Source organism: Ochotona curzoniae, unplaced genomic scaffold (assembly GCF_017591425.1).
Source record: "Ochotona curzoniae isolate NIBS_2020 unplaced genomic scaffold, NIBS_Ocur_1.0 contig_4838, whole genome shotgun sequence".
NCBI lineage: Eukaryota > Metazoa > Chordata > Mammalia > Lagomorpha > Ochotonidae > Ochotona > Ochotona curzoniae.
In genome coordinates, this window is record NW_024466399.1 from 1,564,228 (window position 1) to 1,581,057 (window position 16,830).

The following is a 16,830-nucleotide window of genomic DNA, read 5'->3' on the forward strand; positions in this document are numbered from 1 at the left end:
AATCGGACGGCGCCGGAAGCGTCCCGACCACGCCGGAAGCGTCCCGGCCCGCGCAGGCGCACGAGTGCTTCCGCGCCCTCGCTTGGCCAGCGCCAAATCTCGCGTGAAGACGTCGGGCGGACGGGCGCGCTCCTCGAAGGAAGGGCCGCTCGGTCGTGAGGAGGTCAGTGGCGGCGGCTGAGGAGCGCGGGGCGCGGCGGGGCGCGGCGGGGCGCGGGCCTTGCCTTCCCCTGCGGGTGTCGCGCCGGGCTCGGGGCGGCGGTGGAGGGCAGCCCTGCGGCCTTGCGCTGCCGGCTCCAGCTCGGCTTCTCGTACTCAGGCGCCATGTTCCTCACCGGCCGGCTCCTCCGCAACCGCATCCCGGGCCGCCAGTGGAGCGGGAAGCACCGGCGGCCGCGGCCCGTGTCGGCGTTCGCCAAGCAGAACATGATCCGGCGCCTGGAGATCGAGGCCGAGAACCACTACTGGCTGAGCAGGCCGTACCTGAGCGCCGAGCAGGAGTACGGGCACGCGGCGGCGCGCAGGGCCGCGGCCTTCGAGGCCATCAAGGCGGCCAGCGCGGCCAAGTTCCCCCCGCACCGCTTCGTGGCCGAGCAGCTGGAGCAGCTCAGCGTCACCAAGAAGTGGTCGTGAGCCGGGCCTCGGGCTGGGGGGTCCCGCGGGGCGCCCGGACACGACCCCACGGGACGCGGGTCGCAATAAAGCGAGCCCCACGCGCGACTTTGGGGTCCCCCGCTTCCCTCTGCCGCGTGGGGCCGTCTCGTGCAAAACCGGCTTGCCTCCCTTTGTGTTCCTTCTCGAGCCGCAGTAGGACTGTGAGCATTCGCTGCCAAACATACTCCTGAACACGACAGGTGGTGTGTGTGTTTTTTTTCTACAGTTCGTCTCCTAGCAACACTTAAGTGCATTTTCACACAGGTGACTTAAAAGTGGGGGCGAGGGGGAAGAGCCCGGCGCGGTAGCCTAGTTAAATCGTCGCCTTGCACGCGCCGGGATCCCTTATGGGTGCCAGTTCTAATCCCGGCAGCCCCGCTTCCCATCCAGCTCCCTGCTTGTGGCCTGGGAAAGCAGTCAAGGACAGCCCAAAGCCTTGGGACCCTGCACCTGCGTGGGAGACCTGGAGGAGGCTCCTGGCTCTTAAAGATTTATTTTTACTGGAAAGTCAGCTACAGAGAAGAGGAGCCTCCCTGTGGTTGTTATTTGCATGTTCCTGATGGCTGGTAATCCTGAATGTTTCTCCACGTGCCTGTTGGCCATTTGTATTGCCTCCTTCCGAAAAGACCTGTTGATGACCTTATCTCATTGCCTAACTGAGTAGCTCTGGATAGCTAGCTTCTTTTTGTTGCTGTTTATCTTTGTTTTTTGTCCTCCCCACCCCCCAGCAAGAATGAATTTCTTCCTAGAGAAAATGAGTTTGCAGAGGTGGCCAGCTGCCAGCGTGCAGGTGTGGCAGCAGCCTGGCCCTTCAGTCTCCTATGGCTTAGGGTTTTACGGAGGGGTGTCCGTGTCTGTGGGGCCAGGGAGGGTGATAATCCCAAGTCAGGAGCCAGGAGCTGCTTCCAGATGCAGGGTCCCAAGGCTGTGGGTCGTCCCCCGCTGCCTTCTCGGGCCACAAGGAGCTGGAAGGGATGTGGAGCAGCCGGGACACCTCCCAGGGGATCCTGGCACCTGCAAGGTGAGGATTTAGCTGTTGAGCCATCATGCCAGGCCTGAAAAAAATGAAACATTTTAAAAAAAACAGACTTGGGGCTGGGCGCAGTGACCTCAGTGAGCAAAAAGCAGCGAGGAGCAGAGCGGACGGCAGGGCTCCTGGCTCCAGAGGGCATGGGCAGGTGCACGGGGCAGGTGCACTTGTGCTGCTAACTGGTCTTATTGTGGAAACTTTCCTGCCTTGCCAGGGAGGTCGTTCCTTTTGTGATCCTTTGGCTACAGGAAGCAGTGTCTCCACAGGTCTCTCCTCTGGCTTTTTGTATCTTCTTCACTGACATTTACACATTAGCCATTTCTCCAGCACACAATTCCAGACTGGACGCAAGAAAGGAAACCTAGGAAACGGAACGTTCCATCGTGCATTGCACGCTGAGCTTCCCAGCCGGTTTGCCAGCTCCACCTTACACCCACTGCTCAAGGTGCGCTGGACCAATGCAGTGCTTGGACTCGGTGGGGAAGTGAGCGCTCTGACACGGCTTCCCAGAGCTAAAGACGTGGGGAAGCTTTTGGCTACAAATCCACTTTGTTTGTTAACCAGTTTTTGGGTCATCTTGTGCCAGTTTTGGTAAGCTGTGTTCTATTTAGCCTACTTTTTCAAAATTGTCCATCACAGTGTTGCTTATAACATTACCTTTATTGTCATTGGGCTTCCTGGTGATGTTCTTCACTGTGTTTTTTCATAGTGTCAAAGGAACAATTTTTGGTCCCCTTAAATCAACCATTTTTCCATGTAAAAATAGAAAACAATTTGTTTTCTGCTTTTAAAAAATAATAATTTTATTGAAAAGGCAGATTAGAGTTACAGAGAAAGAGAAAGCTCTTCCATCTGCAGATTCACTCCCCAAATGGCTGCAACGGCCAGAGCTGAGCTCAGCAGGAGCCTGGAGCCTCTTCTGGGTCTCCATGTGGATGTGGGTCCCAGGGCTTTGGGCCAGTGGATGGGAAGTAGAGCCACCAGGCACCTGTAGGGGGACATTGTGACCCTAGAAGGTCAGGGAGCACAGGATTACAGTTGATTGGATAATATTTGAGAACAATCAAATGGCTACCTTTTGTACACCTGATTGGAGATCATTTGTATAAGAACAGTTGAATGGACAGTATGTGTGTGAGAACACTTGGTGGAATACACAAGACAAAAGGAGTTCCAAACTGTTAGAGTGTGGGTAAAATGCTATTGTTGGGCAGTGTGAGGTTCCTTTGTGTAGAGAAAACTGCTACTTTCCTAGGTCAGGAGGCGCCTGGGCTTTGGGAGGATTCCGCTTCAGTGATAAATCCGTTCTTTGCTGTCCTGCAGCTTTGTGAACCCAGGTGCAGGAGGGCAAGGGCACAATTCTTCTCCGGTCCCAGGAACAGGAGGGAGATAAGGGTGTGAGAATGGGATGCGCCATACAGATAATGGGTATGGGAACAGAACAGGCTGCCTGTGCCTGAAGGCCATAAAAAATGAACATGTCTAAGGTTGTTACTTTTGATGTATTCCGAGCCCAAAAACGTCATATATAAGCTGTCTTAGGCTGTTTGGGGTCTGACCGCTCTGCATGGCTGGCCTGTGTGCCCAAAGTGCAGTCTGACCCCAGCATGCTGGCGCAGTAGACTCTGTTTGCTGTTTGCATTGCCAGTGAGACTCTTTGTTGTTCTCTGGGGGTTGACTAGCTCGCACCCTGACGTCCGGGGGCTTTAGCCCGGACTCTGACATTACAAAAACATAGAAACTTACTGGGTTTTGTTGATGAGCTCAATACTTCTTCCCTTATCCCATATGACCCTCAGTGTATAAAGTCTGATGCCACTAATAAACTTCGGCTCTGACCATCAGTCAGGGTCCATGCGTGTCATCGGCTCCGTGCACCAAGTCCATCACACCCATATGGGATCCCAGCACGTACAAGGGGAGCATTGAGCCTGGCCCCATTTCCTCCTTTTGTGTTGGGTATAGCTTACCTTTTGCCCAAATTGAATTTGCTCTTCTTTTTCTGGCCTCTTAATATGGGGTTGCTAGTTAATCACAATTTCACAATTTTGAATCATTCCTTTCAAATATAAGTGTTTGGGCCCGGCATGAAAGTGCAGTGGTTAAAGTCCTCTCCTCGCACACGCCGGGATCCCATATGGGCACCGGTTCTAATCCCTGCAGTCCCACTTCTCATCCAGCTTCCTGCTACTGGCCTGGGAAAGCAGTTGAGGATGGCCCAAAGCCTTGGGACCCTGCACCCATGTGGGAGACCCGGAAGAGCTCCTGGCTCCTGGCTTTGGATCGGCTCAGCTCCGGCCATTGGCGGCCGCTTGGGGAGTGAATCCTCAGACGGAAGATCTTCCTCTCTGTCTCTCATCCTCTCTGTATGTCTGCCTTTCCAATAAAAATAAAAATGAATCTAAGAAATATACATGGGAGCATTTGAAGCTCTACATTTATACACTTCAGTAGCTGCGGGAGACAAATTCTGATATTCTGTACAGTTTTCATCATTCATTTCAAAGTCTTCTAATTGTGGCTTCTTTTTGACTGTTGGTATGGAGAAGTGTCATGAGAAGACCTTCAGTGTCCTGCCTCCTGGACTTTGGACATTGGTGTTTTGCAAATAGAACCTCTCAAAGGTTGGATTTTCACATACCAGTTGGCTTTAGATACAAGGCCCTTTGACTCATGGTCGAGCCCAAGGCTGAAATGCTAACAAACATTTTTCTTAAAGGGCTTTGTCGTTTTTTTCTCTTCCTCTAAGGTTTAGTTTTTAATTGAAGGGCAAGAATTAAAGAGATAGGGAGAAACAGCTCTTCCAACCACTGGTTCACTCTGGAAAATGACTGTAATAGCAGGGCTGCCAGGCTGAAGCCAGGAGCATTGGCCGGGTCTCCCACACGGATGAAGGAAGCCAAGCCCTTTGGGCCGGGCTGCGCTGCCGTCCCAGGTGCTGTATCAGAAGTGGAGCTGCTGGAACACGTATGGGATGTAGGCAGAGGAAGAGACCTGCTATGCCACAGCAACAGCTCATCTGCATTTTTCCACCCAAAGATTGATTTACTTCCTAGTCTCTCGCACTGGTGCAGGTGCAAAGTCTTGGGTTACCTCCCATGCATTCTCAGGCACATTAGCAGGGAGCTGGATTGGAAGTGCAGCAGCCAGAACTTGCACTAGTGCCAGCATGGGATGCCAGTGTCACAGGCAGAGGCGTAACCTATTGTACCATTGAGCTGGCCCTGGCCTTTTTCTACCAAACCAAACCACTTAGCAGAGCCACTGAGTGAGGAAGAGATTAAGATATAGAATTCTCTCTATTTGCTCACTCCCCAGTGGTCCAGCCAAAGTCAGGAGCCAGGTACCCCATCTAGGTTTCCTCTGTGTGGGGCAGGTGTCTGGATACTTGAACTGCCTTTGGCTGTTCCTTCGGGTACATCAGGAAGCTAGGTTGGAAGTGGTACAGATGGGACTCAAACCAGTAGGATGCCAGAATCCTACTCAGCAGTTTAACCCTCTCTGCCACAGTAGCAGCCCCCACCAGTAATCTTCTGTTCTCCAGAAAATGTGTTCTCGCTGTCATTCTTTATATAAATTTGCATCCTAATTATTCAAGCAGAAGGCCTGTATTCCTTGTACTGCTCTGTTCAATGGCATGCTGCTCTATGGTAAAAATCTTTTGTTGTTGGGAATGGAAGAGGCTTCAGGTCCATTTTTCTGTCATTATCTTTCCCTGTACACCCCTTACTCTGAAGATGGATAATTTGCCACGTGGAAGTAATGTATGGATAATGGAGGCCTTGCATACTTACTGTTTTGTATTACCTCTACTGCTGAGCATAATCTCATTTGATAATGGTCAGTTGGGCGTGGACTGGGTCTGGGCTGTGCCAGACTGGACTAGACTCCAGCACCTGCTGGTGCTCCTGAGAGCCTCAGTGGCTGTAGGACAGGCTGGGCTAGGTTTTGGTTCCCACTGGGCCACGTGTGTGCTGTGTCAGGGCATGGACTAGGTGTTGGCTGGGTTGCATTGCCCAACAGTAAGAATTGGGTATAGGCCATTTAGGCAGGGCTATGGTTCTTATGAGGACAGAAGGTGGACTAAGTCAGCCTGGCCAAGGACCCACCAGTGTGCCCAAGATCTGCCACTGAGAGGAGACCCAATAGAGCTTGGGGAACTCCTTTGTCAGGATGCATTCCCTGCAGGTGAGCACCAGAACCAGAGCAAAGAGCAGCCCAGGTTACAGTAGCTGCTGGCATACGTGTGACTCGGGCCTGTGGCTGGGCCAGGCTCGGCCGGTTCATAACACCCGTAAGCAGATGTGAGAACCAGGAAGGGGTGCAAGACAAGCTGGGTCTGGCCACGTCAACAGCCAGTTCACATTAGGGCTGTGACTAGGGGCTGGCTGTGCCAGACTGGGCAGCAGCTCCAGCCAGAGTGAGCTGAAATGGGCAGACCAGGAGGGGCCATGCTGCAGCACCTGCCAGCAAATGCCGGGGTAAGATGGGCCACACCAGACTGGACCACAGCACTGACCAGCACAATTGAGACTGGGACAGGGGTCAGGTGGGGTGGGGGTGAGCCCGGTAGGGGAATAGTGGGGACTCCCTTGCTGAGCCACTGCACATGCTGGCTAGCATGAAAGCTGGAACTGGGGGCAGACCAGGGTCGGGTAAAAGATTGTATCCCACCAGTACGGCATGAGCCAGAATAAGGACAGGTGGGTTGTGCTTTGCTGCACCGTCAGCTGGCAAGAGCTGGGACTGGGGGCAAGTCGTGTCAAGCTAGACTGCAAGGTAAAGGGCAGGGAGTGGGTCCAATGGGGAGGTTGTGGGCTCCTCTCTGGATTTCCTCATCCTTGGAGCAGTGATATCAGTGGCATCTCAGAATCTGCAGAAAATATTCCACGGTGGGCACCCTGGGGTGGCGACAGGTGGCAGTGCCCCACCCCACAGGTGATGCAGCGGTTGGGAGGCTGGGTGTGGTTTCTGCTCTTCCCACCCTAATCAGCTATGTAAACATCATGGAAAAAAAAAAAAACCCAAACCAAAGCATAAAATTGCCCATAAAGGCTTTTTAAACAGTTGCAGGAAAAGCTGTTGACAATGAGTTTATCCCATATGCACAGGCTCCTAGCTCAGTAATCTTCCACATGAACCATTGTCACTTTGGGTGACCCAGGAAGCAAACCACGAGTCCACATTTCTCACCCTGACTCCCCGAGGATTAGCATGCTCGAGGGTTGCTGCAGCTGCTGCCCACGCGCCTTGCTAGCCCAGCAGAGGCCGGGCGGCCTGCCTTTCCACAGGTGGGCACCATTTGGAAAGACGGAGTGATGGCTCTGTACCCACCGTGTAGCCACCCTCTGGTACAGGGCTCACCAACAGGTCAAGTTGGAACACCTGAGTGTATCACTGCACACTTAAAACTGCAAGTAGTCTTGCTAGATACGCAGATTTCTGCAATTTCGTATATCTAGTCTTCCCGACCTTTTAGCATGCAGAAACTTGGATTTTTATGAATCCAGATAGCTTCACTTTACATGGCTTCCTGTGGTCTCTGAAATAAAGCGAAAAAATTCAAGCAGCGTCCAGTTGACGGACGTAGATTTCCTGCTTTTTAAAAAGTTTTATTTTTATTGGAGTGTCAGATATACAGAGCAGAGGACAGACAGATCTTCCCTCAGTTAATTGACTCCCCAAGTGGCCACAACGACCACCGTGCCAATCTGAAGCCAGGAGCCAGGATCCTCTTCCGGGTCTCCCACACGGGTGCAGGGCCCAAAGTTTTGGGCCGTCCTCGACTGCTTTCCCAGGCCACAAGCAGGGAGCTGGATGGGAAGCGGAGCATCTGGACACTAACTGGTGCCCAAATGAGATCCTGGCACATGCAAGGAGAGGATTTAGCTCCTAGGGTATCGCGATGGGCCCGACCCTTAGTTTTTCAAGGTCCAATGATATGTAGCCAACATTTCTTCAACCTTCCCCTCTACTTCAAGCTGGGAAGTCCGTCCACTGTCCCTTCTTCGTTCCTCATTTTTTGAAGGTGCTCACTTTCTGAACGACACTTAATGACATTGAGCGATCTCTGATTCCATTATACAGTAGACACTTTCAAAAGGTATTTCGGTCTCCTTTCTTTTCTATCCACAAGATGAGATTCAGCCTAACACCTGTGCGTCTGTAGTTAAGACAGGAAGATTTTCATTCCATAAGCGTGAGGAAACTTCTGTTTATAAGGGAACTGCAAGGAGTTCCTGGAAATGGAATTAAGCTTATTTTAGAGGAAAAAAAATTAAAACTCAATTTTTATGGGGGGTGAGGACTTCTTAAAAAGATAATGGACATGTGCATTATGAAAAGCTGTACAGATTTAAATAACTTTGCACTAAAATAAAATTAACACCACTTCCCACAAATTCTATGAAATATCTGTACATATTAAGAGACATGGGAGGGCCCGGCGCGGTGCTGCAGTGGTTAAGGTCCTCGCCTTGCACGCCCGGGATCCCATATGGACGCTGGTTCTATATCCCGGCAGCCCCACTTCCCTTCCAGCTCCCTGCTTGTGGCCTGGGAAAGCAGTCGAGGACGGCCAAAAGCTTTGGGACCCTGCACCTGAATGGGAGACCTGGAAGAGGCTCCTGGCTTCGGATCGGCATAGTATCGGCCCGTTGCGCTCACTTGGGGAGTGAATCATCGGACGGAAGATCTTCCTCTGTCTCTCCTCTCTGTATATCTGCCTTTCCAATAAAAATAAAATAAATTAAAAAAAAAAGAGAGAGAGAGAGAGAGACACGGGAGCACAAAGGATCTTTGAGACCTTCGGCAAGAATCTACTGTTCCCCTAACTCCTAGTCCGTGCTGGAACTTGGCCACGCCCAGAACAGCTGGGAAACAGATGCGTGATAGGCAATTGTCATGTGGACTGCGCCTGTGGGGAGGGCGCGGCAGAGACAGAAGCAAAGCTGGTTAGCACGGCGGTTATGCTTTGTCCCAGTGCTTCCCTCGGTATCTGCAGAGGAGGATATAGAAGGCAGCAGGACGCTAGCGGTGAATAAGCACTTACTATGGTTGGGAACGCAAGTGCCTGCGTAAGGTATTTAAATGTAAAGGGAAAGAGGAGAAAAGAACCAATGCAATGTGTAATGCAGCTGTGTGGATGCGCTCAGGTGCTTATAAACAACATACCAAGGTTGGCACATTTATAACAGATTTATAATATATATTTTAGATAACATGAGTATACGTGTATGTGAATGTAAATAGGCATATGTGCAAGTTTAGACCAAATATTTTGTGCTTTTCGTAATTTTCCTCTGATGGCAACCGCAAAAGAAGAATGTCACGGGCCCGGCAAAAATAGCCTAACAGCTGAAGTCCTCGCCTTGAACATGCTGGGATCCCATATGAGGGGCGGTTCTTTTTTTTTTTTTTTAAGATTTATTTATTTTTATTACAAAATCAGATATACCTAGAGGAGGAGAGACAGAGAGGAAGATCTTTCTTCCAATGATTCACACCCCAAGCGAGCACAACGGCCAGTGCTTTGTCAATCTGAAGCCAGGAACCAGGAACTTCTTCCTGGTGTCCAACACGGGTGCAGGGTCCCATGGCTTTAGGCCGTCCTTGACTGCTTTCCCAGGCCACAAGCAGGGAGCTGGATGAGAAGTGGAGCTGCCAGGATTAGAACCAGCGCCCATATGGGATCCCAGGACCTTCAAGGTGAGGACTTTAGCCGCTAGGCCACGCAGCCGGGCCCATGAGCGGCGGTTCTTATCCCAGCAGCTCCACTTCCCATCCAGCTGCCTGCTTGTGGCCTGGGAAAGCAGTTGAGGACGGCCCAAAGCCTTGGGAATCTGCACCCACGTGTGGGAGACCCAGAAGAGTCTCCTGGCTCCTGGCTTCGGATCAGGTCAGCCAGGTCAGCACCCGTCACTGTGGCCTCATGCAGAGTGAACCAGAGGATGGATCATTCTCTTCATACAGCCTTCTTTCTGTGTATCTCCCTTTACAATAAAAAAACACCCTTTTTAAAAAAGCTAAAATTTACTTTAGTGTAAAAAGTTGAAATTTGTGTGTTTCTCAGCAGTTTTCCATTAATTAAAGTTATTGTTATATTTTAAAATGCAAAAAATAAATATATATTTTTACATATTGAAAATGCACGTTTACAGAGAGAAGGAGAGATAAAAGAGGAAAGATCTTCCATCCACTGGTTCACTTCCCAAATGGCCACAATGGCCGGAGCTGAGCTGACATGAAGCCAGGAGCCAGGAGCCTCTTCTGGGTCTCCCACACGTGGGTGCAGATTCCCAAAGCTTTGGGCCGTCCTCAACTGCTTTCCCAGGCCACAGGCAGGGAGCTGGATGGGAAGTGGAGCTGCTGGGATTAGAACTGGTGCCCATATGGGATCCCAGCAGCGCTGCGTTCAAGGTAAGGACCTTAGCCTTAGGCAACTGCGCCAGGTCCTGGTTTCCTGCTTCTTAAACAGGTGGCCAGCACGGTCTGTACAGTTCCTAAGAGTGGGGACTCTGGCACAGGACAGTTGGCTAATGCCGCCCCAGTAGACTGAAGCCGTTTCTCACTCCCGCTGGAACCGTGCTTGCCCGGATCTATCCTCATTGCAAGGGGTCGCCCTTGTAGTTGAGTATGAAGCTACGTATCTTTTACTTTTGTATACTCTGACTTGTTCTTATTCCTTTGTGAATTTCCTGTTCTCATCCTCCATTTTATTGGTGCTCATTTTTTAACATTTTTCACTCAGATCTTTCACCATTTATCATGACCAGCATTACTGTCACTTCTCAATACCTTTCTGTCCCTCATAAACTCCTTTAGCAGGGCACACTGTGAGTGCTGGCTGCAGGACCAGCATCCCATATGGATGCCAGTTCAGGTCCCGCTGTTCTACTTCCCATCCAGCTCCCTGCCTGTGGCCTGGGAAAGCAGCGGAGGACGGCCCAGGGGCTTGGCACCCTGCACCCGTGTGGGAGACCCAGAAAGAAGCTTCTGGCTTCTGTCTGGCTCAGCCTTGGCTTAAAGAATTAGCAGAAGGAGGTCTCCTCTTTCAAATAAATTCAATTTTTTTCTTAAAAAAAGCACTGTATCCATGTTTTCTTGCAGTCCCTTTATGATTCAGTTTTTGGTATTTAAGTCCATGAGCCGGTGGGAGAATCAAGATGGCGGAATAGGGTAAGGACACGTTTAAACGGACGGAAAAGCATTTAATCAAGGATGAAGCAGAGAGGACATATTCCAGGAAATATGAAAGGACAAAACGACAGCAGAGGGGCACCTGGAGACTGACAGACACAGGAAAGCAGCAGACACAGAGTGTGGTGTTGCAGTGACTGATACTCCGGCAGCATTCAGCTAACGGGCGATCTGAACTCCACCAGCAGCTGGAACTCCACCAGCAACCAGGTGGGAAGGGACTTTCACTGGGAGCTTGGGAGGTGAACCCAGACGAAGAACTGTCCATCCTGCTTGTCTGTTTGATTTGACCAGGAGCAGAGACACAACAGCAGATCCCAGACAGGCAGTGTGAGAACAGAGTGGATTTCACAGCCCAGTCAGCCCCCTAGAGCCGAATCGGGTGCCATTTTGCATAAGGAGGAAAGGGCAAGGGAAAGGACTGAGCATGTGCTGAGCTGGGAGTGAACTCATTTCTGACTCTGTGAACTGCATCGACGTGGCATCCTATGGGTCAAAATAGGTCCATGTGGCACCCAGACATAACGTCCAACAGGCTCCAACAAGATCAGTGCCACCAACAACCTAAGTATATAGGACACCTGGTGTCTCTTTAATCCTGGGACCTGCTCCAACCAAAAGTGGGAGAAAGGTTGCAGAGACAACAGTGCAGCCTCAGCACTGTATCACAGGAGGAGGAGAGTGGTGAGCCAGGAGCTGGGGCTGTGGAGACCACGGTGGAAATCTAACATAAGAACCCAGATGTTGGAGTCCAGCTCCAGCTGAGTTCAGAACTCGAGAAGGGTGCGTGCATGAGGCGCAAAGAGGAAAGAAAGACGGACCACTAGGATTTCATGATCATAATGGACAATGCGGGAAAGCTGTCCACTTTATTTGACAGAATCAGTCAAACTCTGGCTCAGACTTTTTACGTCATGGTCAAGTGGGTGTTTCTAAGGATAATTCTTCCATTTGTTTTACCAAAAAAAAAAAAAAATAAAAAAATAGAAGTTCCTGCTACAATTTATCTGACAACTCAATCTTGTATCACAAAGAAAAGGGGAACCTAAAGAATGAGGAAAGCATGAAAGCCTAAATATAGGTCCCTTGATTAGCATAAGGTCAATGGGGACAGCCAAGACAGTAGGAATAATAGAAGGCCTTTTTGTAAGACATTATTATTGACATTAATCTCCAAGCTCACATTGAGTAAAAGGCCAGCCTCACAGTAGCAAACAATGCCTGGATGGATTAGAATTCTTCCACAGGGTGGTGTAGTGTCCATGCAAAAGAAGGTGGAGCTGCGTTCAGGTGGTTGTAGACATCTGCGGGGCCCTGCCATACAGCGAGATGTTCCCTGCGGCCCTGCATGCAATGGAACAATACTCTTCACACCGAAGTGTCCCCCACATACACTGCACAGACCCCAACACCCAGACCTGGAACTCACTGGAGGTTGTGGCACAAGTGGCTGCAAGCAAAAAGTTGTGTACCAACTGCAATAAGTAAAATAGCATTGTAGACCTGTGGGCGACACAGCTTAGAAACCTGCCCCAAGGAGAAGACTCTCCTAACCAGAAGTACAATGACCAAGAGCAAAAGAAGAGACAAAGGCACAATGAATATTACTGAAGACTCCCCTGCAAAGGAGCAAAACCCTATGCCAATCTCAGAGTTAACTGAGGAAGACATCAAGAAAATAGGGCACACAGAATCCATAAGACTCATTTTATTGCATGAGCTTCAAAAATGAGAAGCTCATGCAAGAGTTCAAAGGATTTAAGGAAGCAGTAAAGAAAATCAAGGCTGACATATCAGAAATTAAGAACACAGTAGAGCAAATTACAAGTACAGTGGAGAGTTTCCAAAATAAAATGAAGCAAGCAGAAGAAGTTTCCTGTCATCAGGGGGAAGCAAACAAAAAGCTGGAAGCAGAGCTGGATCAGGCCAAAAAAAGTATTCAAGAATTGAAAGACACTATTAAGAGGCCAAATATAAGACTTATGGGAGTCCCAGAAGGTGCAGAAAGAGAAGCTGAGTTTGCAAATGTATTTAATGAAATAATCAATGAAAATTTCCCTAATCTGGAGAAAGAATTGGGAAACAAGATGCAGGAGGGGCACAGAACACCCAAACAGGCTTGATCAAAAGCATTCCTCACCAAGACACATGATCATCAAGCTCTCTTCAATTGAACATAAGGAAAAGATCCTTAAATGTGTATGTGAAAAAAATCAATTGACATATAAAGGAATGCCAATTAAACTCACAGGAGATCTCTCACAGGAAACTCTACAGGCAAGAAGAGAATGGAGTGACATATTCCAGATTCTAAAAGGAAAAAAATTGTTGGCCTAGGATAATGTATCCAGCAAGCTTTCTTTCATCTTTGAAAATGAAATAAAATTCTTCCACAGTAAAGAAAAGCTAAAGAATTTGCCTCTTCCAAACCTGCCCTACAAATGATACTTCAAGGTGTTCTCTTGACAGAGAAGAGGAATAGCACCTACCAAAACCAAAGGCAAATGTGAAGAACATCCCAGTAAAATGTCAACAGAAGACTAAACCAATGGACAACCCATTCCTAAAATGACAGGACCAAAGTACCACCCATACATATTAAACTCTGAATGTAAATGGCTTAAGCTCAATCAAATGTCAGATTAGTACACAGGATTAAAAAACAAAACCCATCTGTTTATTGTCTGTAGGAGACACACTTCAACAAAGATCGGCAGAAACTATATCGCATGGGTTTTGTTGTTTTCTGTTGGTTTCATCTCTTCAAAACACTTCTGATTAAATCTTTCAATGACTCGTTCATCATGCAGTGGCATCATTTTCTTCAAGAAGGTTCTTGATTTTCATTTCTTCAGCTTCATGTTAGTCATTTAATAGCATGTTGTTTAACTTCTTGGTGTTGGTAATTTTTTTCTCCCTGATGTTGATTTTGTTTTGTGGCTCTTCATTTAAGGGGATGTATAGTAGGTGTGTAATGGAGACTGTTATATCTAGCTAGTAGCATGTCATTTAACTTCATGGCATTGTAAATTTCTATTTTTCTTTCTATTGTTGATTTTGTATTATGACTTTTCATTTAAGGGGATGTACAGTAGCTGTGAAATGGACACTAACATCCAGATGTGAGGATGAAGTGTGGTATGCACTTCTGCTTCCAAAGATGGACTTACAATGAAACTGTTTACTGTATCTTGACAATAGGATTCTGGACTCTCTGCCATTGTCCATGCCTGCAATGGACATATGACTGAATATGAATAACTATATGTTAGTAATGATATAGAGAGGAACTAGGTGGGGGGAAGGGAATTGGGGAGGGGATAAGGGAATATGGAACTGTTTCATAAAATGTAAAAAAAATCTTTAAAAATCCATGAGCCAGCAGAATTTTAATGTGTAATATGTAGAAGCAGCCTGGGCTCTTTTCCCAGGCCCAGCATCCCATCTCAAACAATCCCCTTTCCCTGCTAAGAGAGAATATCCAAGGAACCAATTTCCTTCTTGACAAGTAACATGCACCTTGCAGGAAAAACAGCATAGAGAGCACACAGAGCAGTCTGTGGTGGACGTGGGCGCTGTCCTCTCTAGGTGGTCCTGTTGTAGCTGACGGTGTGTCACGGCGGTGAACCACACCGCGTGTGCCAGCCCTGGCTGGAGGGGGGCACCGCGTGTGCCAGCCCTGGCTGGAGGGGGCACTGCGTGTGCCAGCCGTGGCTGGAGGGGGGCACCGCGTGTGCCAGCCCTGGCTGGAGGGGGGCACCGCGTGTGCCAGCCCTGGCTGGAGGGGAGCACCGCGAGTCTCTGCTCTTTTGTTTTTTTCAGACAGTACTCACGGTGCAGTGATGACCCTTATATGAGGGTACCTTGAAAAGCTAATGGAAAATGGAACTGAAAGAAGCTGTTTTTGGTGCCAACTAAAAGGAGAATAAAAAATCCAGGCATACAGGAGGGACTTCCAAAAGTTGATGGAAGATCCACAGGAGAACTCTGCGTGTTGTAATTTCATCTTTCCAGCCTTGTTTAAGTATTGCTATTTGCGCACTGCCGGTCTGTATGATCGCTAAGAACAGGACAAGGCATAAGGCGGCACCTGACAGTTTGAAATGTTTTGCAGAGATCAAGCAGCGTAACCACCAGCAAAACATGTCACGTGTCCATCAAACTTCAGATCACCCTGAGCTTTAGCGGGAGCATCAGCAACACCACGCTTACACACAAATCTAACCGACAGGCTAATCAAGCAATTCATTCTTTCTTACCCTGTGTTTATTTTGCGGAGGTTAATACCAAAAAAAAAAAATCTACCAGGCCTCCAGAACTAATAATAACCAGAACTAATAATGGGTTAGGTTGAAAGTGTGTGTGTATTTACTATATAGTCAAACAAAATAGGTAACAAATACAGTGAATGCTCTGGGTGGCTTGGGGGAGAGCGTGGAGTTGGCACGCTGGATGAAAGCTTGTGGGGAAGGTAAGAAGGGAGGAAGCATTTTGATGGCCAATATGTGACGCACACTCAAGGGGAGGAGCTGACACTGACGCTGCGGTGCTGCTTGCGGGCTCCCATCCCCCGGTCACAGCGGCTGGTCCCCAACTTCCACTCCCTGCCTGCGCGTACCCTGCAAGGCAGCAGGTGACGGCCCCAGTCCTCAGGTTCCTGTCACCTGTGTGGAAGACCTAGCTGGAGCTCCTGGTGCCTGACTCTGGCCTGGTCCAGCCCAAGCTGTTGCAGCCATGTGGGGAATGAACCAGTGGATGGAAAAGCGCCCCCCTCCTCCTGGTGGCACTCTCCTTTTCATATCAGAAAAAGATAAAAAGAGAGCGGCCACCATGAATCTATGTTGCCAAAAACCCCAACATGTAAAGAAAGGGGAAAGGGCAAGCCAGGGTGGTGTCCTGTGCCCCTCTTGCCATCCGCTGGGAGAGCTTGCCTCAGCTGTGCTGGCCTCTCCTGCTGCTTGTGGATGCCAACAGGAGCCTGCTCACAGGTCAGATCACAGCGGAACCCCGCTCAGCCTCACCACCTAAAGTGCCTCTGGGAGAGGGAATGGGATAGAGATTCCAGGAAAGAATTCTACACCAACTAAGTCCACCACCCAGCGTTTTAACAACCCAATGCAGTGACCTGTGCTACTCAAACCTTAAAAGTGGCTTCTGTAAAGAAACTATGTAGTAAAGGCAAACTCTAGCCTTTCTCTCCTTCCTTCCTTCCTTCCTTCCTTCCTTCCTTCCTTCCTTCCTTCCTTCCTTCCTTCCTTCCTTCCTTCCTTCCTTCCTCTTACATTTATCTCTGCTACTTTCCCAGAACATAACCACTGAGCCGGCGCACTCAGACCAGCAACTGGCGCCCACATGGGATCCTGGAGCAGTAGGTGAAAGATTAGCCACCACACGGGTTCCCCTTTGACTTTTTTTTTCAAAGATTTGTTATTTTGTTGCAATGTTACATTTACAGAGAGAAGGGGAGACAGAGAGAAAGATCTTCTGTCTGCTGGTTTACTTCCTAAGAGACTGCAATGGCTGGAGCTGAGTTGATCCAAAGCCAGGAGCCAGGAAAAATTTCCAGGTCTCCCACGCAGGTGCAGGGTCCCAAGGCTTGGGCTGTTCTCTACCACTTTCCCAGGCCACAAGCAGGGAGCTGGAAGAGAAGTGGAGCAGCCGGGACACGAACTGGCGCCCATATGGGATCCCGGTGCATGCAAGGCAAGGATTTAGCCACTAGGCTATGGCGCCGGGAGTTGGGGGTAGAGGAGGGTGAGTGTGTGGGGCTCCCCTTTAGGATTTAAATAAAGATAAGTAATTGCAGTTTTATTGCACTGATATGTTACCCGTGGGATAGGTGGTTTCCCCCAAATTATTAAGCAATCTCTTTCTCTAACTGAACACTCTTTTACAGGCTTTCACGATGCTCAAATAATTTTCATTCTTTATAACAAAACCAAAAATGG

At 49.2% G+C, this 16,830-nt stretch overlaps 1 protein-coding gene across 1 annotated transcript; it reads left to right on the plus strand.

The window, feature by feature from the left end:
- Window positions 1-76: 76 nt before the first annotated feature.
- On the plus strand, window positions 77-851 carry MRPL57 (mitochondrial ribosomal protein L57). Its single transcript, XM_040988369.1, has 2 exons — window positions 77-163; window positions 320-851. The coding sequence occupies exon 2, from the start codon at window positions 325-327 to the stop codon at window positions 631-633; it is 309 nt and encodes a 102-aa protein (XP_040844303.1). The 5' UTR covers window positions 77-163; window positions 320-324; the 3' UTR covers window positions 634-851.
- Window positions 852-16,830: the final 15,979 nt, after the last annotated feature.